The sequence below is a fragment of the Apodemus sylvaticus genome, chromosome 12, assembly GCF_947179515.1.
Source record: "Apodemus sylvaticus chromosome 12, mApoSyl1.1, whole genome shotgun sequence".
Classification (NCBI taxonomy): Eukaryota; Metazoa; Chordata; class Mammalia; order Rodentia; family Muridae; genus Apodemus; species Apodemus sylvaticus.
In genome coordinates, this window is record NC_067483.1 from 81,213,306 (window position 1) to 81,237,434 (window position 24,129).

A 24,129-nucleotide genomic window follows, 5' to 3' on the forward strand; every position below is an offset into this window, starting at 1 on the left:
AATCAATCTTATCAACATTGCAGGGTTTGTAGGTAAATCCAAGAGGCCTGAGGAGAAATGTTACTTGTGTTTCATTGTCAGCTTGGGGGAACATTATTTTAAGCCTGCTTTATTTCACTTATTTTATCTTTTATTGAAAATAAAGTTATTTTCATACAATATATGCTGATCATAGTTTCCCTTCACCTATCTCCTCTCAGATACTTCTCACCCACCCACTCTGCCTTCTCTACATCTTTCTCTCAATTAAAATACCCAACAGGCAATTTACAAAGACAAAGCAACATGAATAAAATAAAACAAACTAACAATCAAAAAAGAAAGAAAGAAATAGCACAATAAATATATACATAGACATGTACACAGATATATAGATAGATACATATGCACACACATGTCTACATATATGTATACATACATGCACAGACATGTACACACAAGTACACATGTCCACACAGACATATATACAAACACAATTCCTTTATAAGTAGCTCACATTTGTTCCATGCACACCTTGATTTACTCTACTTCAATCTCACACAGGTTAAGCCACTACAGCATTTAGTTCTGGATTTTAATTTGTATCCAACTTAGGTTATTATTGTGGAACCAAATATATCAGTGCTGCCAAAAATAGCACAGATGTAAAGTAAAAAATCTTGTCTGTTTTCATATACGTGGAATTATGAAATTGTACACTGAACAAGCATAAAACTGAATTGGTGTATTGGCACTCAAAGAAATACTCCAAAGTTATAGAAATCTTTAAATTAGCCCATTTTCATTGTGTCCACTTTCCTGTTAAACTCCTCTTTCATTATATACGACAATAGTAACTTCATAAAAAGGTCTTGGTAAAAGAAGAAAGCATATGAGAATGAGAACACATTAAAGATATAATTCTGTCTTGTTGGACATGGCTTCATTCTAGGGCAGAATAATCTATTTGGTTTCTTATTACCATCATTTCAAACTGTGTTAAGGCTTGGAGTTTGGCTCTTTATTCATAATTGAGTTGCCCCAAATACAGGTAAGGAAGCTATCAAAGAAATAAAATCTAAAAAGTAAATGTGCTGTGAACTGGATAGTGTCTGGGACTAGGGTGGCTCCAGGTGAATGATCATAGCCAGGAAAAATGCCAAGGTACATTCATAAATCTCTTTCTAAAGAATTTTCCTGGTGGTGTCTTAAGGTGAAGAATAGTAAGAGACCATGGAAATCCCCAAAATGGAGAAACCTTTCCTGGCCTCTTTCTTCTTTGGAAGGCAATGATTTCCTATGTTAAGTAAGTTGAGAAAATTCTTGTTGATCAAACTAAAGCTTAACATCTCAGATTGCAGAAGAAAATTTGCTAATAATGCAATGGCTTACCTTGAATACTGTAAACTCTCCATTCACAAATGTCCCCTTACGTTGTGAGAAAAGATCAGAAAGTTTTGGAGTTGCACTGGCTCTTTGCCTCAGTGTCTTTGAGATAACCATTGTTTGGTTAACATTCACATCAGACACACAGGAAACTCTGTATATCTCTAGAAACCCATTGCACCCAAAATAATCCGATATGGCAATGATCTTTCCTGGACTGAACTTGCTCTTTAGAGCTATGTCAAAAACCTTCACTCTGAAGAACTCGGTCTCAGTAGCCACTGTAGCATGGAACATCCTTTTATCTTCTTTCATGTCATATGTAAATGTTTCTGTTACTTTCAACACCATCACTTGTTTGGGACCCTTCTGGTGACCTTCTTCCTTAGCAGGCTCCTTTGGTACAATTCCTCTTTTTGGTGTCTACAAAAAACACATATGGGTAAGAGGATATAGTTCAGACAGATCCTAAGGAACCATCCCACTGAACAGAATGGAGAACATATGAACAATGGTTGCTATACTAAAACCAAGCTAAAGGAAGAAATGTATATTTACCTAAATATTTAATTAAAATTTACATAATTCACTACCTAGTGATTCTAGTTGATACAAATTATACTTGGTAGATATAGGTATTATACTTCTGGTGAGTTAATCCAAAACCTTCAAGGCTCTAGTCATGTTTTCTGTGTAGGAACATTTTGAAGATTTTAATTCAAAGCATTTTTCCAAAAAAAAAAAAAAAAAAAAAAAGAAAGAAAAAGGAAAAAGAAATTGAGCTTTTTTGCACAAGAATTATTTAGGCAGCTCCAGGAAAATTGTCTCAAACATTATTAAGTAAGGATCCAGGCTAGAAGTTCTTCTTTTTCATAATAACATGCATTGAATAAATCCTGGAACCAGAAATCCTGGACTACATCCTCAGAATTCTACTACATTTCTGTGTATCAGGAAAGCATGTTGAAATGAGAGTAACACTGAAGGACTGAAAGAGGAGGCGTGTTGGCAGGTATGGGCAACCTGGGTATCAGGACAGGGAGGCAGCTATGAACTAGCAGCACTCTCTGCGGTCTGACCTGGAAATGTATGCAGACTTCACCGTGTGGGAGGCACAGTTTCACTCTGATTCCTCATCAGTGTGTTCTATCCCTGGGAAGTACCTTTCTGGTATAATGAGCAGTGGTTCACAATATGAAAACAGCACCTTGACACAAAGTGCAAGGTACAAAATTAAATCAAGTGCCTCTCTATACTTCTTACAGATTTGTAATGAGTGGGTGATCAGCAACTTATAAATTTTCTCAGTGGAGAAGAAATTATGACGTATTTTACAATTGAATGTAGGGTAGGATCAGTAACTCTACACAATAAAAAAAGAGTGATTACTTGAATAGAGGATTATGAGTTCATATAGATTAATGAGGAAGCCTTCCAAGTTCATGCTAACCTCTCTCATTATACTGTTAGAAGAGAAAGTCATTGTTTTCTTGGATTTACTGCTGTGTACTGTGGCTGAAGGGCCTGGAATAGCACTGTGAGTTATAGATGCTGTTGCTTGAGACAAGTGTGGAGGGGAAAATCTGCTGCATGTTGTTGGTAGAGCTGCATGTGAAGCCAGAAGACTGCTGGATGCTGTTGATGAAGTTGTATCAGGAACTAGGAGACTGCTGGATTGTGTTGCTGAAGACATGTGAGGTGCTTGGACATTCCTGGATGATGTTACTTTAGGAAGGGAAAGGTCCTTCCCAGTATGACAGCAGACACATGCTTCCCCTTGTGTCAATTGAGTGGAGCACACACTTCTGGACACTGTTGATGGAGGAGCATGAAGAGCCTGGACACAGATGGATCCTGTTCCTGGATGAATTTGAGTAGTCTGGGCTCTGCTGGTGGCTATTGACATAGATACTGGAGGAGCTGTACGACTGTTGTGTGTTGCTGATGGAGGTGGCAGAGGAGCCTGGAAATAATTGGGTACTGTTGGTAAAAATATTTGAGGTGCCTGGATGTTCTTGGAATCTTTTACCGTAGCAGAGTTAAGAGTCTGATTGCTACTGGATGTTGTTGTTTGAGGTACCTGTGTAACAGAGATGATACTGGATAGGCTTGCTACAGTAGAAGGAATCTGAGCATTGCTAGGTGCTGTTGCTGGAGGAGGCATCTTTATGAATTGGGCCTTGCCTGTCAGTGTTGATGAAGGCACTCTAGTAGTTTGGGCATTTCTGGATGCTATTGCTTGACTGTGAGAAGCCTCTGTGCTGTTGAATGCTGCAGGTACAGGAAAGGGAAGATACTGGATCCTGGTGGGTACTATTATTGGAGACATTTCAGGAGCACTGGGAGAGGGGAATACTGCTTCTGAAGTCGTAAGAGGAACCATGACATAACTGAATGCTGCTGTTGGTGGTTCAGGAATCACCTGGGCACCACTGGATAGCATGGAAGGCACATTAGAGTTCAGATGAATGCTGGAGCCTGTGGCTCGAGACACTGAACTATTCTGGCAAGGTGATGGTGAAGATCTTGGAGTCATCTTTAAATCCAAGTGAGCTTCCAGAAGCTTCTGAGAAGACTGAATGCTGCTAGAAGCAATCGCTGAACGTTCTTCATCTGGAAAGTTGCTTGTTGAAGAAAATTCTCCAAGCTGCTGCTTTTCCCGAGGATCCTCTGTCTTTGTGATGCCATGATTTTGGACGGTTGTGTTTTTCTGTTTCTAAAAAAAAAAAAAAAAAAAAAAAAAAAATAGGGTTGATAATTTTTCCATCCTCCTTAATGTTTTTTTTTAAATAAATCAGACCAAGTAAATCTTTTTTTCCCCCTTCTGCAAAGCAGACTTTATCCTATTATTTTTCTCCTGGGATAAAGAAAGCACTTTTAGCTCACAATTTGGGATTTCTAACATGTAGACTTCTTCCTGCATAATCAGTGTTACAACTTCTCTTAAAGCCAGGTATTGAATTGACATTGGTCAGGAATGGGATGTTTGCGCAAACTATCTTACAAAACTCACCAGATTTTGCTCTATCTGGTTCAACTCTGTGTTATTTTGTGGGAACCTAGGCTTGTAGTAAAATGAGTTTGAATTTCTGGATTTTCCTTCATATAGAATTTCTAATCCATTAAATTTGTGTTATATATGTTCTCTAAAGCATATACGGAGCCCATTTCCCACACTCTCTGATGATGTGAATGAAATTGTGTGACAGGTACCCTAAAATAATGGATCACATAGATGAATTCTGGTTGATGAGTAAGTAGCTCAATTGTCAGAGTGCTGGAGTAGGCCTGAATTCTATCAGGACTCTATTAAACCTTTGTTTAGATCTTTAAAATGACGATAATTCCAGTTAAATAAAGCCATGTCTGTGAGAAACACATGTAGTTCAAACAACAGGTTGAGCTAGGGTCTTCATTACACTTTGCTAATCTTAGAAAGGAAATGTAAAACTTTAATGATTATAAATTTGATTTAAATATGAAAGTAAGTTACTATGCAAATAGAAAGTTACTTTACTGGTTTCTCTGGATATTTTTGATCCTTCAAGGTTCAAGTTTTCTAAAATGCAACCATGGTTTTAAAGCTGTTGGCTTATGGACTTTCGGGGAGTGGGGAGCCAGAAACGGGGAAATCATTTGAAATGTAAATAAAAAATATATCGAATAAATAAAAAAATTTAAAGCCAAAATTGTCTTTAACTCTAGCCTGCATTCCTGGTTTGCATACATTTCCAATTATATTTCTGTCACCACTTATGAACACAGATAATTAGGTGTTCCTAAGGATTTCAATCCATGATAAACCACAGGACTCTATCAGTTAAAAGATTTGAACATTGATCATATAGATGTTCAATACAATCATACCGTGTAACAAAATAAGAATTGTGTAAATTGCTGCCATGGTCTCAAATTACTCACCTGATAAATGATGATGTCATGAAAAATATCATTGTTATAGTCATTGTAATTATATTAAGAAATCGTTGGGATGGTAAGAGGAAGCCGTACCCTGTGATGAGAAATGGCAGGAAGAGTTTGGTATATGCCTGGGTGTGGCATGAAGCCGACACTCAGCAAAAGTGACTATGACAGTTATAGAGTATTTGGACAGTAGTGGACAGGAATAAAGATTTCCCCAACAGGGAAATATCACATGTCAAAATCCCTCCTGATTAGAACACAGAATGGAGAAAATAACCTCAGGAGATGGGTTACCAATAAAGGGAAACAGGCTGAGAAGAACGGAGGCAATGGTGGATTAATAAGCAGTATGTCTTTGTCTGTCTCCGCTATACTTTCTTCTGAACCCAAAGCAGAGGACTGGTTGACAACATTTGAAATCCTTTCATAAATACTTACCTTTTGAACACCAACTGAGGCTGTCTTACATGATTAGATAACTTAATGTGTTATTTAATAAAATGAGGAACGGCTTTGCAGTAGGGATTAGTGGGAAGCTTTTCCAAGATTGTGGGAAGCCCAGAGATATGCTTTGGGAAGGGACAAGAATTGGGAATAGGAAAGTGGTACCTTGTTTGAGAAACTGCTGGGTGGTTTTGGTGGAGGCTTAAGAGGAGTCTGGAGACAATCTTCTTCTTTTTTTATATTAGTTCCTGAAGGTTCTGGAAGCTGAGCCTGTTCCTCGGTGAGCTTCTTTTTCTTTCCGCCTTCAGTTTTTGTGATTTGTTTTTTCTTTTTCTGAAAGAGCAACACTGTCTTTCTCTCTAGATTCTCTCCTGTGCTGCAAAGTGAACCTCTAGATTGGTTCTCTATAGTTTTAACATCAGTCCTTGGTAATTTCTTTAAAACTAAATGAAGCACAATATTTTCAAGACCATAAGAATCTTTGATTTTATGACTAAATTCTATTTGTGTCATTGTGTACACACCTCATTCTTAATAGTTGAATTGTATTTTGCAGTGGTTGGAACAAGAATGACACCTACAGTCTCATAAATTTGAATGGTTGTCCACAAGGGTGTGATACTCTTTCAGGTAGATCTCTGAGACTTGAGGAGACATATTTGATAAAGGCATCCCTCTGAAGAATGACTGTTCTAAAATCTCTACCTGTGTGCATTAGGCTAGTTGTGGGTCTCTGTGTCAATTCCCACCTATGGCACAAAAAGCATCTGTAATTAGAGCTGAATGAGCCACATCCCTATAGATAAAGCATTATATCTTTAGGATTCAGTTTATTGATGTATTTCTTTAGTACAGTAATACTAGTATGTTTTCTCCTAGGCACATGACCTATTTAGTCTCAGATTCCTGATCCCTTTTGCAGTGTCTGCTATGGGTTCCATCTCTTGGAGTGGGCCTTAATCCAAATCAAAACATGATTAGTTACTCCCATTTCAGCTATAATATTTCTGTGTTTTGTGACCTTTCAGCTTCACTAGATACCTATCAGAGCCTTAAATGGGGAAGACAGCCCTTCCCTATCCATCTTAGTTGTGCTGGTTCTTTTATATTTATGTCACTCAAAGAAATCTCAGGTTTGTAAGCATCTATAAGAAAAATAGGAAAATCTCAGGTTTGTATGCATCTATAAAAAATAGGAAAACCATAATCTTAAAAATACCCAACTGGGAAAACAAACATTAGTTTTGTGTCATAAATGATAATAATTCAAGAGTATATTATCCAGTTAAGCAGCAGTATCCATTCCCAAACAAGTGTGAGTATGACTTCTGGAGGGATATATTAAGGCTATCAACACTCAAATTCAGAGGATAGATGTGATTCGACACTTAAATTCCTTTAAGATGGAATGGCTATATAATGTGTCAACTGTTCTGAAGGAGTGTTTACCCTAATATGTGTTTAAAAAAGCTAACAGTTTAGACAAATAAAAAGAAGATATGTGAGAGTATGATAGAGGAGAAATGGAGTCCATTGCTTCTGGCACTTGCATGTGCTAGACTCTTTGCTTTCCTCTTCCTACCTGGGAACAAAAGAAACAGACAAACTCCTCGTTGACAGAAGTAACAAGTTCATTAAGTGTTCTCATCTAAAAAAATGTTATGAGTCACCAAATTTTATATTTGTATTACATAGTTTTGTATCTGTTTCTGTCCTTATATGGTGATCTATATCATATTAGGTCTCTGTATAAGTCTGATGGATTAAATTTCAGGCATAACTGGGGGAAAGAGTCAGAATTTGAAGACCTGTTCCTGGCATATGGATTTGAAGGAATGAAAAATGAGCAGAAAGCATTTATCTTGACCAATGAAATGTTAGATGAAGCCGCAGATGAGATCTGGGTTATTGATGACTTGCAGCTGCCTGTGTTTTCTTTAGACCAGGGAGGCTGATCTGGTTCTTTAGATGCCTTGGTCTTTTTCATGTCAGTTTTATCTTTACTTTCTTTTCTGAAAGTATATCTATTGCCCTGTTAATGAGTCTAATCAACTTAGCCGTGTGCATCTTCATAACCAGGTAGTATATTTATTGTGCCTGAATATGTTGGGAACTTGAAGGACCCACCCTCTGGCAAGGTCTAAAATATGATCATTAATAATCATAATAATGTTTGTATAAATGGTTTTATCAAATTAATAGATAGGAAATGTTATATGTACAATTCTATTATTACTTCTAAGGTAGACACAATTGAATTTGAATTAGCAAAGTAAGTTTGTGTAAATATGCAACAACCAGGGATCTACCTGGTTTTCAATTTCATGACATCTCTAGAACACATATTAATGCCACATGATCAGTTATACTGAGCTTCAATAAAAGCTTGAAGAGAAACTGAGAAAGCAGTGAGAACATTATAGACTGAACAGGAGGAAGAGGAATCACCTCTGCCTCTCTGGACTGCCAGCTCACCACTGATCCTCAGACTCACCTGGGCTGTAGCAGACTCCTCCTGAGCTGTAGAAGTCATTGCCTGAGCTGTGGAAGTCTCCCCTCTTTCGGATTGTAAAAGAGACGTGTTCATGTGTCTTGTAGTTGATGTAGCTCTTGCAGGACCTGCTTCTTGACTATTTATTTCCAGTGATGTTTCTCCTATTGCTAGGATGGGGAATTTTTTTTTTATCACAGCAAATGCATGAACAAGAAAGCCCACATAAATCACAATATATGGTCTAGGAACCATCTAATAGGTGAGACAATTGGTAATGTATATATTTAATGTAAATCATAATTTTGTAATTTGGATTTATTACTTTGAACATCTATGTTACATCTGGAACCCCCATCTTTGATCAACTTCTATTTTTGCCTTTAATATACATACCAAATATACCCCTTAAATTACAAGCATCCACTGGAGAGGAACTTCCTCAGTAGCCAATTCAAAGGACCAATGTGGCCATGGTCTTTAATGTGTAAACCAGAGATATGACAGCTATGTGTATACCTCAAAGTTATGAAGAGAGTAGAGATAGTAAGTCACTGGCAGGGACAGGGAGTTCTTTGTTCCTTGTTACCTTTTGATCTCTCTTTTCTAAGAATATCAGCACGTTTTCTAAGAGCTGGTAAGTCTTCACAAAACTTGATCAGTTGGCTCAATCCAGCATCTGGGAATTCATCCTCCATTGTGTCAGCAATCTGAACCCTGGTATACTGCTCTTGCATGCTTCTTTCTAGTCTTAAGTCACTGGACATCAATGACTTAAATAAGCGAAAATGATCATCACTGATGGGTATGAGTCCTTTCAGCAAAACGATCCTCTTATATTCATTCACCATCTTTCAAGTTGTTGGTGAGCCTGGAAAAAACGTTGGCATATATTGTTGTTCAGGTATTCAGAAATTTCCAAAGAAAGACATGTCTATGGGAATGAATGTGCTATGTGGACATACTGCATATAGGTGTGTTCACAGAAAGAGATCAGCTTAATAGCTGTTTATGTCACAAGGAATAATGGGAAAGAATTGCCTCACTAGAATACTTTCATAATTAATTATGATAGTTGAGTTGGGACAAGGGTAGTTGTGATGAATTTTTTTCTGCCAGAAGTTACTTTGTGAAGAGTGTTTATTTTATCCTTACAGTCTCAAAGTGAGTAATTCTTAGTGCCTGGGACCCACTCAGTCTGTCACAACACAGCCTGTTAAATTTCTACAAATACACTTGATAAGAGTCTTTAAGTTAGAAACCCGGTGGCTATAATCCTCTAGCCCTGGGCCATGTTTCCATATCTGCTATTTAAGCTCTATACCCTAAAGGCTTCACATTCTCCCAAAATAGCATTGACAGCTTTTACCCAAGTGTTGAAATGCTTGAGCCATGGAGAGCATTTTATATTCAAACCATTGAATATAAACCCATTTCAGTCTCTCACATTATATACAGGAACCTTGGGCCACAACACTGTGTACCTTTTCCCATTATGTCTTCCATAACTTCTGTAAGTAATCTTATCTTTTCCCTAGGGTAGGTTAGTAGATTTTCAGTCCCCATTGCCCCATATCTCTGTTGCTTTACAGAGCTTCTTCTGACTCTCTCCTGATGAATCAAAATATTTATTGTCTGGGAGCATTTAAACACTTCTTCCACCTTTTTCTTTCACTGCTCAATATATTTAAACTGGTAACTATAGAGTCACACATTTTGGACTGGTCTGTGATATACAATGAAGTCCAGAAGTGGAGGGATCTTTACAGAATAGAGGAGAATATTTGTAGAAGGTAAATTCATATTGCAAATATAAATGACAAGTGACATTGTAAGTATCACAACAAATAAATTGACATTATAAATACATAAATCTCAAAAAATGAAAGAAGGAAAAAGAAAAAAAGATGACTACTCAAAACAACTCAAAACCCCACAAACAATTCAGTACAAAAGAAGGCTAAAGAACTAAACAATCAAATGAGAGGCATCCTTAGCAATGCGGTCTTAGGATGCAGTTACGTTGGGTCACCAAAGGCAAAGCTTGTGAGAGTTTTGGAGGCTGCTGGTGTCTCATTGGCCAATATCTTGTAGGGAGGTAATCCAAGTTTGTAGCTGTGTGTAATACATATTATTATTGTCCATCCACACAAGGTAATTCTATTCAATCTTTTGTATGGTACATTTTTGAAATTATCTTACTACCTTGTGGATTTCTATATTCTTTCTCATAAACCCTTAGTTTTGGATAGCCAACCTATTATGTACTTCTTTCCTCTATTTCCATTCTTATTTAAGCCTTCCTTCAATGCAGTTCTTTCTAATTATACCACTAACTCTTTTCTTATTTTATTGAGAAATAAGATACTTCTGAATAGCTTTTCATATACCCTTTCATACTAAAATCAAGTCATTCATTATTCTAGCACAGATTCAAGTGGAGGTCATTTGTTCCTACCATTTACTGAGAAGCTATTAGCAGATGGTTATTGCTGATGGAAGGGAAACTATCAATCTTTCTGAAAGGTGTGTCCTAGGTAGAAATCCCAAGCTCTAGTGGATGATCCCACCTCTATTCACACATGATCTATTCACACAGGAGCAATTCGATGTAGTGGGTTATCTTACACATACAAAGACAAAAGTAGATTTGAGGTTAGATGGGGGATATGTTGGGGTAAGATATAGGGATGAGTTGGAATAAGTTACAAAGCAATTTGATACTTCACTTTAAACCTGCATTAAATGCTTACCAATAAAGAAAGATTTAAAAATTACTAAACATGCACTATTTGGGTCCTTTCTCTAGCTCCCCCACTGGAGACCCTCTGCTCAGTTCAATGACTGGCTGAGAGTGCCCCCCTCTGTATTTGTCATGGACAGGGAGAGCCTCCCAGGTGATAGCTATATCCAGCTCAGATCAGACAGAACTTGTGGGCATCCATATGAGTGTCTGGGTTTTTAACTCTATATAGGATGCATCCCTGGTTGGGATATTCTCTGAATGGTCTTTCCCTCAGAGTGAGTCTTCTCCAACTTTTGTTTCTGTATCACCTTCTGTGGGTATTTTTTCCCCTTTCTACAAAGGACCCAAGGATTCATACTTTGTTATTCCTCCTTCTTGGGCATCATTTGATATGTGAAATGTGTCTTGGATATTCCAAGCTTCTGGGCTAAATGGCACCCAACAAATTGGGAAAAGATCTTTACCAACCTTACATCCAACAGAGGGATAATAACCAAAATATATACAAAGAACTCAAGAAGTTAGACTCCAGAGAACCAAATGACTCTATTAAAAATGGGCTATAGAGCAAAACAAAGAATTTTCACCTGCGGAATATTGAATGGTTAAGAAACACCTAAAGAAATGTTCACCATCCATAGTCATCAGGGAAATGCAAATCAAAACAACCCTGAGATTTCAGCTCACACCAGTCAGAATGGCTAAGATAAAACACTCAGGAGACAGCAGATGCTGGAGAGGTTGTGGGAAAAAAAGGAACACTTCTCCACTGCTGGTAGGTTTGCAAGCTGGTACAACCACTCTGAAAATCAGTTTGGCAGTTCCTCAGAAAACTGGGCATAATACTACTGGAGGACCATGCTATACCACTCCTGGGCATATACCCAGAGTATTCTCCAGCCTGTAATAAGGACACATGCTCCAATATGTTTATTGCAGCCCTATTTATAACAGCCAGATGCTGGAAAGAACACAGATGTCCCTCAATGGAAAAATGGATACAGAAAATGTGGTGTATATACATAATGAAGTACTATTTAGCCATTAAAAACAATGAATTCATGAAATTCTTAGGCAAATGGATGGAACTAGAATATATCATCCTTAGTGAGGTAATCCAATCACAAAAGAACACTCATGGTATGCACTCACTAATAAGTGGCTATTAACTAGACATGCACTCTTGAACAATGGTTCAGTTTATCTAATCATCAGCAAAAGTTTAATAAAAAATATATTAAAAGCTAAATAAAAGCTATATTGGTATATAATGTTATATACACTTATACTGTTTATTATTACACAGATAAATAAATTCTGAAAAGGATTCAGAGAAACAGGAAATATCACACATTGTATGAAAAAATAAAATTTAGTGAACACATGATAGAAAATAATATATAAATTTTTTAAATTTAAAAACTACAACCAGTGTATTCAACTTCTTCCAATAACTGACCGTATAATCAAAGAAGATGAAATAGCTATACACAGGAGACAATTACACTTTTATAATTGTTACATCTTTATTCACAATAGATGAAATACAGAATAAGGTAAATATCTCTTAGATGAGTTAATAAAGAAAATGAGAACCCAGGTAGCCTGGTACATGCATGAAAGTTCAGTACTGGGCGGCAGTAGCGGCGGCAGCGGTGGCAGCGGCAGTGCAGCAGTGGCTGGTCCAGCTGAAGGGCATCAGCAGTGGAACCCAGATGACACAGGGTCCAGTTAGGCCCTGCGCCCATGACCACTGACCTTCGCTGACCAGCCGGGCTGCAAGCAGCTGCGGTTTTGCGGCGCCTTTCACTGCACGGAAGCTACTTCAGAACTCGGCCTCCCGCCAGTCAGGAGAGGCTCACCTCCATCTTGGTTTCGGACTCCAGAGAGATCAGACAGACTGAGATCAGCCTGGGCAGCGGCACCACATCTCGAGGTCCTGCAAGAGGCTAGAGGGGCTTCCAGGCGGCCAGCTGGGAGAAGTCGGTGTGCTCCGGTGAATCCAGAAGGCACCAGTGGGGGCCTTTGGGTGCCTGCTTTGGGATCTGAACAGCCTGGGCAGCAGCACCCTGTCTACAGGCAGTGCAGGAGGTAAGCTGTGCACCAGAGGCCAACTGGGAAGGGGCAGCTTGCACTGGTGAGTCCAGCACTGACAGGACCAACTAATACCAGTGAGAACTAGATGGCAAAAGGCAAACGCAGGAACGTCACTAACAGAAATCAAGGCAATATGGCAACATCTGAACCCAATTCTCCTCTACCAACATGTCCTGGATACCCCATCACACCAATAAAACAAGATTTGGATTTAAAATCACTGGTCATGATGCTGGTACAGGAACACATGAAGGACATACTTAAAGAAATTCAGGAGAAAATGGATCAAAAGTTAGAAGCCCTTGCAAAGGAAACACAAAAATCATTGAAGGAAATCCAGGAGAATACAAAAGCCAACAATGAGGAAATGCAAAAAACACTTAAAGAAATACAGGAGAACTTTGGTCAACAGGCTGAGGTCATGAAAGAGGAAACACAAAAATCTCTTAAAGAATTACAGGAAAGCACAAACAAGCAAGTGAAGGAGCTAAGCAAAACCATCCAGGATCTAAAATCAGAAGTAGAAACAACTAAGAAAACTCAAAGGGAGACAACTTTGGAGATAGAAAGCCTTGGGAAGAAATCAGGGGACAGAGATGCAAATATCAACAACAGAATACAAGAGATAGAAGAAAGAATCTCAGATGCTGAAGATTCCATAGAAACCATGGACTCAACAGTTAAAGAAAATGCAAAATGCAAAAAGCTTGTAACCCAAAACATCCAGGAAATCCAGGACACAATGAGAAGACCAAACCTAAGGATTATAGGCATAGATGAGAGTGAAGATTTACAACTTAAAGGGCCAGCAAATATCTTCAATAAAATTATGGAAGAAAACTTCCCTAACCTAAAGAGAGAGATGACCATGAATATACAAGAAGCCTACAGAACTCCAAACAGACTGGACCAGAACAGAAATACTTCCTGTCACATAATAATCAAAACACCAAATGTTCTAAACAAAGAAAGAATATTAAAGGCAGTAAGAGAAAAGGGCCAAGTAACATGTAAAGGAAGACCTATCAGAATCACAGCAGACTTTTCACCTAAGACTATGAAGGCTAGAAGGTCCTGGGCCGATCTCATGCAGACTCTAAGAGAACACAAATGCCAACCAAAACTACTATATCCAGCAAAACTCTCAATCACCATAGATGGAGAAAGTAAGATATTTCATGACAAAACCAAGTTTACCCAATATCTATCCACAAACCCAGCCCTACAAAGGATAATAGGAGGACAACACCAATACAAGGAGGGAAACTTCACCCTGGAAAAAGCAAGATAGTAACCTTTCATCAAACCCAAAAGAAGTTAAGCAATCGAATTTAAAAAATAACGTCAAAAATGATAGGAAGTAACAATCACTATTCCTTAATATCTCTTAACATCAATGGACTTAATGCCCCAATAAAAAGACACAGACTAACTGACTGAATATGTAAACAGGACCCTACATTTTGCTGCTTACAGGAAACACACCTCAGGGTCAAAGACAAACACTACCGTAGAGTAAAAGATTGGAAGACAATTTTACAAGCAAATGGTCTCAGGAAACAAGCTGGAGTAGCCATTTTAATATCAGATACAATAGACTTTCAACCCAAAGTCATCAAAAGAGACTCTGAGGGACACTTCTCGCTGATCAAAGGAAAAATACAACAAGAAGAACTGTCAATCCTGAACATCTATGCTCCAAATGCAAGGGCACCCTCCTTCATAAAAGAAACTTTATTAAAACTCAAAGCACAAATTGCACCTAACACAATAATTGTGGGTGACTTCAACACTGCACTTTCCTCAATGGACTGATCAGGAAAATAGAAACTAAACAGGGACACAATGAAACTAATTGAAGCTTTGGACCAATTAGATTTAACAGATATATATAGATCATTCTATGCTAAAACAAAAGAATATACCTTTTTCTCAGCACCTCATGGTACCTTCTCCAAAATCGACCATATAATTGGTCACAAGACAGACCTCAACAAATATAAGAAGATCGAACTAATCCCATGCCTCCTCTCAGATCACTATGGAGTAAAAGTGGTCTTCAACAGCAACAAAAACAACAGAAAACCTACATACACGGGGAAACTCAACAATATTTTACTCAATGATAACTTGGTCAAGGAAGAAATAAAGAAAGAAATTAAAGACTTTTTAGAAGACAATGAAAATGAAGACACAACATACCCAAATCTATGGGACACAATGAAAGCAGTGCTAAGAGAAAAACTCATAGCCCTGAGTGCCTCCAAAAAGAAAATGGAGAGAGCATACACTACCAGCTTTATGGCACACCTGAAAGCCCTGGAACAAAAAGAAGCTATTTCACCCAGGAGGAGTAGAAGGCAGGAAATCATCAAACTCAGGGCCGAAATCAATCAAGTAGAAACAAAGAGAACCATACAAAAAATCAACAAAACCAGGAGCTGGTTCTTTGAGAAAATCAACAAGATAGATAAACCCTTAGCCAGACTGACCAAAGGGCACAGAGAAAGTATCCAAATTAACAAACTTAGAAATGAAAAGGGAGATATAACAACGGAAACTGAGGAAATCCAAAAAATCATCAGATTCAACTACAAGAGCCTGTACTCAACACAACTGGAGAATCTGGAGGAAATGGACAATTTCCTTGACAGATACCAAATACCAAAATTAAATCAGGACCAACTAGACCATCTAAACAGTCCCATAATGCCTAAAGAAATAGAAGGAGTCATAGAAAGTCTTCCAACCAAAAAAAGCACAGGACCAGATGGTTTCAGTGCAGAATTCTATCAGACCTTCAAAGAAGAATTAACATCAATACTCTTCAAACTATTCCACAAAATAGAAACAGAAGGAACACTACCCAATTCCTTCTATGAAGCCACAATTATGCTGATACCAAAGCCACACAAAGATCCAACAAAGAAAGAGAACTTCAGACCAATTTCCCTTTTGAACACTGACGCAAAAATACTCAATAAAATTCTTGCCAACCGAATCCAAGAACACATCAAAACGATCATCCACCATGATCAAGTAGGCTTTATCCCGGGAATGCAGGGTTGGTTCAATATAAGGAAATCCATCAATACAATCCACTACATAAACAATCTCAAAGAAGAAAACCACATGGTCATTTCATTGGATGCTGAAAAAGCATTTGACAAAATTCAGCATCCTTTCATGCTTAAAGTCTTGGAGAGAACAGGAATTCAAGGCCCATACCTAAACATAGCAAAAGCAATATTCAGCAAACCGGTAGCCAGCATCAAACTAAATGGAGAGAAACTTGAAGCAATCCCACTGAAATCAGGGACCAGACAAGGCTGCCCCCTTTCTCCTTATCTTTTCAATATTGTACTTGAGGTACTAGCTCAGGTAATTCGACAACATAAGGAGGTCAAAGGGATACAAATTGGAAAGGAAGAAGTCAAACTATCATTATTTGCAAACGACATGATCGTCTACCTAAGTGACCCAAAGAACTCCACTAGAGAGCTCCTACAGCTGATAAACAACTTCAGCAAAGTGGCAGGTTATAAAATCAACTCAAGCAAATCAGTGGCCTTCCTATACTCAAAGGATAAGCAGGCTGAGAAAGAAATTAGGGAAATGACCCCCTTCACAATAGCCACAAACAGTATAAAGTATCTTGGGGTGACTCTTACCAAACATGTGAAAGATCTGTATGACAAGAACTTCAAGACTCTGAAGAAGGAAATGGAAGAAGACCTCAAAAAATGGGAAAACCTCCCATGCTCATAGAATCAATATAGTTAAAATGGCCATTTTGCCAAAAGCAATATACAGATTCAATGCAATACCCATCAAAATCCCAACTCAATTCTTCACAGAGTTAGAAAGAGCAATTATCAAATTCATCTGGAATAACAAAAAACCCAGGATAGCTAAAACTATTCTCAGCAACAAAAGAAAATCTGGGGGAATCAGTATCCCTGACCTCAAGCAATACTACAGAGCAATAGTGTTAAAAACTGCATGGTATTGGTACAGTGACAGGCAGGAGGATCAATGGAACAGGATTGAAGATCCAGAAATGAACCCACACACCTATGGCCACTTGATCCTGGACAAAGATGCTGAAAACATCCGATGGAAAAAAGATAGCCTTTTCAACAAATGGTGCTGGTTCAACTGGAGGTCAGCATGCAGAAGAATGCGAATTGATCCATCCTTGTCTCCTTGTACTAAGCTCAAATCCAAATGGATCAAGGACCTCCACATAAAGCCAGACACTCTGAAGCTAATAGAAAAGAAACTGGGGAAGACCCTTGAGGACATCGGTACAGGGAGAAAGTTTCTGAACAGAACACCAATAGCGTATGCTCTAAGAGCAAGAATTGACAAATGGGACCTCATAAAATTACAAAGTTTCTGTAAGGCAAAGGACACCATCAAGAGGACCAATCTGCAACCAACAAATCGGGAAAAGATCTTCACCAATCCTACATCAGATAGAGGGCTAATATCCAATATATATAAAGAACTCAAGAAGTTAGACTCCAGAAAACCGAACAACCCTATTAAAAAATGGGATACAGAGTTAAACAAAGAATTCTCACCTGAAGAACTTCGGATGGCGGAGAAGCATCTTAAAAAATGCTCAACTTCATTAGTCATTAGGGAAATGCAAATCAAAACAACCCTAAGATTTCATCTTACACCAGTCAGAATGGCCAAGATTAAAAATTCAGGAGACAGCAGGTGTTGGAGAGGTTGTGGAGAAATAGGAACACTCCTCCACTGCTGGTGGGGTTGCAAATTGGTACAACCACTCTGGAAATCAGTCTGGCGGTTCCTCCGAAAACTGGGCACCTCACTTCCAGAAGATCCTGCTATACCACTCCTGGGCATATACCCAGAGGACTCCCCACCATGTAATAAGGATACATGCTCTACTATGTTCATAGCAGTCCTATTTATAATTGCCAGATGCTGGAAAGAACCCAGGTATCCCTCAACAGAAGAGTGGATACAAAAAATGTGGTATATCTACACAATGGAGTACTATTCAGCCATTAGAAACAATGAATTCATGAAATTCTTAGGCAAATGGATGGAGCTAGAGAACATCATACTAAGTGAGGTAACCCAGACTCAAAAGGTGAATCATGGTATGCACTCACTAATAAGTGGTTATTAACCTAGAAAACTGGAATACCCAAAACATAATCCACACACCAAATGAGGTACAAGAAGAAAGGTGGAGTGGCCCTTGGTTCTGGAAAGACTCAGTGAAGCAGTATTCGGCAAAACCAGAACGGGGAAGTGGGAAGGGATGGGTGGGAGGTCAGGGGAAGAGAATGGGGCTTACAGGACTTTCAGGGTGTGGGGGGCTAGAAAAGGGGAAATCATTTGAAATGTAAATAAATTATATCGAATAAAAAAAAGAAAGTTCAGTACTGGAGAAGTAGAGAGAGAAGGATCAGGAGCATACACCCATTATCAATCTTGAGACTCTGTCCCAAAACCAAATGAAAAAAAACAAAACATACAAATACACTTGTATGATAAGTATACATTAATGTCAGGGAGAAGTGTCTGCTGTGCAAGCCCTATGGTATGAGATTAGATCCTTGGAACTTTTATGAAGAAAGAACTCCCCCAAACTGTCCTATGATTCCATACACATACTATGATTTGTATATAATGGTTCACATCCTCCTCCAAAACATGCATCAAGTGTTGATTAGCCATTCAAAGCAATTAAATTCTGTCATTCGAAGTTTGAATAAATTTGAATGTAGTTGAAATTTGGTGGCACACGCCTTTAATCCCAGCACTTGGGAGGCAGGCGGATTTCTGAGTTTGAGGCTAGCCTGGTCTACAGAGTGAGTTCCAGGACAGCCAGGGTTATGCAGAGAAACCCTGTCTTGAAAAAGAATTTGAATGAAGCTGGAGATAAATATTTTCACCAACATGACAGATACAGGAAGAAAAATACTTCATGTTTCAATTATTTACAAAATAAACTTTGTAGAAGAATGAAATGAAATAGTGGTAAGGAGAGATGGGGAAGAGGCAGTAGCAGGAGAAACATGAAGCTCAATAAAGGGAATAAAAAGACAGCATAAGTCTCATCCCAAAATATGGAATCCTAGCACATACAATTATCGATTGCTGAAAACATGGAAATACTTGTTACTTGGACTAGACTACTACACATTGTATGTGCATATTGATTTTATAATGTGCCACATAAAGCCCTATAAGGTAGAAATATTAACAAATCATTTAAAGTAAAAATGTAAATGTATACAGCACTTAGGATGCAAGGATTGCTAGAAATCTCTAAATTTGAGGCACTCCTGGTCTACATAGTCAGTTCTAAGCCAATCAGTGTTACATAGTGAGACCTTGTCTAAGAAACAAAACCAAAACAACAAAACAAAACAAAAGCACAAAATGAGACAAAATTTAAAGTGATTTAAAAAATCCTTGAATTTCTGACAAAATACTATTTCATGTTTTTTAAATATTAGAAAAAATGATGCTGAAAGATTAATTTAAAGACATCAAAATTCTTCACTAGTATAGTTAAGGATCATCCAAGATATTGTCTTAAATTCTGGGTGCTCACTACTTAATAATGAAAGATTTAAACCTGAGAAAAGTGAAAGAAATTTAACCATATAATTTACAAATTTTAACAGATTTTAGTTTTATAACTACATTACTCCCATGACTTTAAATAGTAGTATGTAGTAAAATACAAAATTAATCATATACATTTAAGAGGGGCATGGTAGTGGATATCTATGATTCAAGGCCGGCAGAGGCAGAGGCAGAGGCAGAGGCAGAGGCAGAGGCAGAGGCAGAGGCAGAGGCAGAGGCAGAGGCAGAGGCAGAGGCAGAGGCAGAGGCAGAGGCAGAGGCAGAGGCAGAGGAGGCAGAGGCAGAGGCAGAGGGCCTATAAGTTTGAGACTGGCCTAAACTATGTGCCAAGATGCAGGCAAACCTGATTTGGATAATGAAATTATTTTACAAACAGTAATTATAACAAGCAATAATATATATTTAAATAGGTATTACATTTACTAATCATGACTATGTTTTGAAATTTATGCATATCTCAACTACTAAAAAATTAGGGAAACCACGATGAAAAAATAGAAAAAGGTAGAAAAAGGTAGAAACAGCGAACAAGTTTAACTTTGCCCCATTAGAGTTCATCTCCAGCATGGAATAAAGAAGAGAGTATGACCGGTATTGCCTCTTACATCTGATATAGAAGGGCGCTAAAAGGAGACCTGACGAGAAAAATGTCAAGACACTATTTAAATAACTGTATTCACCAAACTGATAAATTTTCTTCTATATGCTAATGAAAGTTTTCATGTTTTGTACAAATCTCAGGTTTGTACATTCAGAAAACTTAATACTATATTCCTGTTGAAGTATTCTTTTCATTTAACATTATTTAGCTATCATTTTTTCATGTTTCTGTCTTGTCTTTTACTCAGTCATTCACCACAATCATCTTGTTCCTGTGTGTTCTCTAGTGAAGAGAACTGAAGACCAGTTTTAAATACTAACTCATGAGAATTCATAGGAAGAGAGGTGGCATCTTTATTTTGTTATCTGCTCTCTTCCTGGTGAGCCAGCTACAGCAGGTTCAGTGCTGTGAGTTCAGCTGGCACCAGCCCTGGACCCCCCACCCTGAACACTAATTTTTTGGTTACTTCATATTTTACAGATAGATCTGATCATATATTTAAGAAACAGACTGGACTCACCTCCCTGGAAATTTCTTCAGTGATGTACAGATCCTGACACCTTCAACTACAGGAGAGGTGTGGTCTGCTTGGTTTGAGTAGGTAGGCAGATAAATGAAAAACGGAACAGTAGGATGTGAAGGAAGAATCTCATGATTACAAAACTCTCAGAGTTGTTTTGTTTCTTCAGTAGAACTGGGTGTCTCTCACTGTGCTGTCACCCTGGGGTCAGAAGTGCTGAAATAGCCAGGCCTCTTCCCAGTTTTGTTCATAGCTTTCAATTTCCCTGCCTTCTGAAACCTCTTAACTTCCCTTAAATAGTGTGGTCACTATAAAAACGCATCAAAGCTTAGTCAGACTCACATTCTTTTCTGATAAATCTCACTAAATAAGAAAGTCCTGACCTTCTGATTTTTGTAGCAAACTAATTTACACTGGCCACAAGACATAAAGCTCACATAGTTGGTACACCCAGATCAAGGTATTTAAACTAGCTGACCTATGTTTTCTGTTCTACTTAGGAGTCATGGACAGCTGTGTTGGAGTTTTTATTGTAGTCAAGTACTGAAGGCCTATGGGGTTGTCTATTACACCTAGGGTTTACAAGCACCAAACCCTTTCAAAAGCCAGAGGCTTGTGGTCCTGTGGTTTGGGGTTGGAGGCTTATGGTTTTGGCATTTAACCACAGCTACCAGCTCAGAATTTGAAAGATTCATAATCAACTGCTGGAAGCAACAGATGAAAGACAGTAGCAAACAGACAGTACCTTAATGACCAGGGGACCTTGAAAATTGCTGGTGTCACAGCTCATTGGCTGAGGTGCTAGAATTCTTGTGAAGACTAACCCCACTTCCACCACTCCATCTCTCTCTTTTTTAAAATTTTATTTAACATTATTTTTTTACACTCCAGATTTTATTCCCCTCCTGGCTCACCCTCTGACTCTTGCTGATCCCATACTTCTTTTCTTCTTCTCTGTCCCATCTCCACAAGAATAAGAATGTCCCAACCTCCCACTCCCCTTCCCTCCAGACCTCCCCATTCCTTGGGGCCTCCAGTCTCTTGAGACTTAGATACCTCTTCTTTGACTGAAGTTGGATATGTCTTGGGGGGCCTCATATCAGCTGGTGTATGCTGCCTGGTTGATTGATATTCCAGCATCTGAGAGATCTCAGGGGGCAGGTTAAATAAGACTGCTGGTCCTCCTACAGGGTTGCCCTCCTCCCAAGCTTCTTCCAGCTTTTCCCTAATTCAACCACAGGGGTCAGCAGCTTCTGTCCATTGGTTGTGTGCAAATATTTGCATCTGACTCTTTCAGATGCTTGTTGGGTCATCAGGGGTTCAGTCATGATAGGTCCCTTTTTGTGAGTGTTGCAAAGCCTCAGTAATTGTGTCAGGCCTTGGGGCCTCCCATTGAGCTGGATACTACTTTGGGCCTGTCACTAGACCTCTGTTTCCTCTGTTTCCTCTCCATTTCCATCCCTGCTGTTCTTTCTGTCAGAAACAATTATGGGTCAGAGTTTTGACTGTGGGATGACACTGTATTCTCATTTGTTTCCATAAGTTTGATTATATTATGGTTTCTATACTTCTATTCTAAAAGATGCTTAGTTCCTTCTTGATTTCTGTTTTGACTCAGTTTGTATCGTGTAGCAAGTTGTTTATCTCCCCTGGGTGTAATGCAGTTCCTTGTCAAGGGGTATGCCTGTGTGTGCTTCTAAGCCCCCTTTGCTCCCAAATAATTGCAAGATATTTCTATGCCCTCTTTGTCCAGTTTTAGCTCTCAAATAAATGAAACATATACTTATATTTTGTTAATAAGCTGTTGGCCAGTTCTAAGCTATTTTAACTTTCAAAAGCAAATATCCAGACCAATGCCTTATTACTTGCCAATCTGGTCTTTTCTGGCTTTCTCTGGTCCATATGTGACCACATATTGTCTTTCTCATTGGGACTTCATGACAAATCTTTCTGGTCCAACCACATGTTCTCTCCACTCCTTTCTCTCTCTATGTGGTCTTCTCTACTTCCTCTCTCTATCTGGGACCCTGGCTGGGAGCTATAGTTCATTCTTCTTATCTCCTCTGCCCAATCATAGGCTGAATCAGCTCTTTATTCCCATCAGAGATGGTGAAGAACAATTTTACATTAACAATGAGACCAGAGACTCGTTTGACTATGCCATCCTCTAGACTGTAGACAGATGTCTAGGCATAGAAATCAGCATATGAATATACATCTTCCAAGACCCACGCCCAAAATATTGGTTTGTATACTTCCTGTTGTTTCTATTGTTGACTTGCAGTTTTAATCACTGGAAGTCAGATTAAATACAGGGTGTTATTTCAAGTTTTCAATATCTGATAAGACTTGCTTTATCTTCAAATATGTGGCAAATTTTGACAGAAGTTCCATGGATTTCTGACAAAGAAGTACATTCTTTAGTGTTTAGATAGTGTTTTCTGTAGATAGCTGTTAGATTTATTTGTTTTATGATGTTACTTTTCTCTAAAATTTCTCTGTTAATTTTTGTCTGGATGACTTGGTTATTGGTGAGAGTTGAATATTGAAGTCACCCATTGTCACTGTGCTATGCTAAATATATAATTTTAACTATAATAATATTTCTATTATAAAATTGAATACCATTATATCTGGTGCACATATGTGAAGACATAAAATTTTCTTGGTATGATTTCCTTTAATGATTATACAATATCCTTTGTTTTAACTTTTGGTTAGTTTTGACACAAAGATTTAGTTATTAAATATTAAATAGCTTTATACCCTGCTTCCTTCTTTATTCCATTTACCTAGAAAACCATTTTCCATTTTCCCCCCTAAGTTTATGATAGAGTCTGGGATGGTAGAGTAATCTAATCTGTTAGTCTGTGTCTTTTTGTTGGAGGAATTGAAACCATTAATGTTGAGAGTTATTACTGAATAGCTCTTTATTTATCTTTTTATTATTTAGTTATAATGGACTTTTCACTCTTTAGATGAACTGTTCTTAGGTTATTTATTACTTGTGTTCTTTTGGGTATATTAACCTTTCCTATTAAAGTTTTTGAAGTTTTGTAGTGTCTTCTGTAGATCTGGATTAGTAGAGGGAAATTACTAAAAATTGTTTTTATCATGAAATGTTTTCTTTTCCTGTAGACTGTGTTATATCTATGTATATAAGCAGATATGTGTATATAATACTAGTTGTTTTTGTTGTTGAATTGCAATTTTAATCAATAGTGTCAGATTAGATGTAGCAATATATATAAATATTTTGCTGGATATAGCAGTCTAGGGTGACGTCTTTTGTCTTTCAGAGT

General features: G+C 38.1%; 1 protein-coding gene across 1 annotated transcript in view; it reads right to left on the reverse strand.

The window, feature by feature from the left end:
* Positions 1-24,129, reverse strand: part of LOC127697082 (uncharacterized) — a 90,856-nt gene that overhangs the window by 41,523 nt on the left and 25,204 nt on the right. Inside the window, exons 2-6 of the mRNA XM_052199937.1 lie at positions 8,814-9,095; positions 8,228-8,394; positions 5,899-6,066; positions 2,816-4,081; positions 1,372-1,788 (exon numbers count right to left, since the gene is read on the reverse strand). Coding sequence (XP_052055897.1) covers positions 1,372-1,788; positions 2,816-4,081; positions 5,899-6,066; positions 8,228-8,394; positions 8,814-9,075 — 2,280 coding nt within the window. The 5' untranslated portion in view covers positions 9,076-9,095. The remainder of the gene's footprint in view (positions 1-1,371; positions 1,789-2,815; positions 4,082-5,898; positions 6,067-8,227; positions 8,395-8,813; positions 9,096-24,129) is intronic.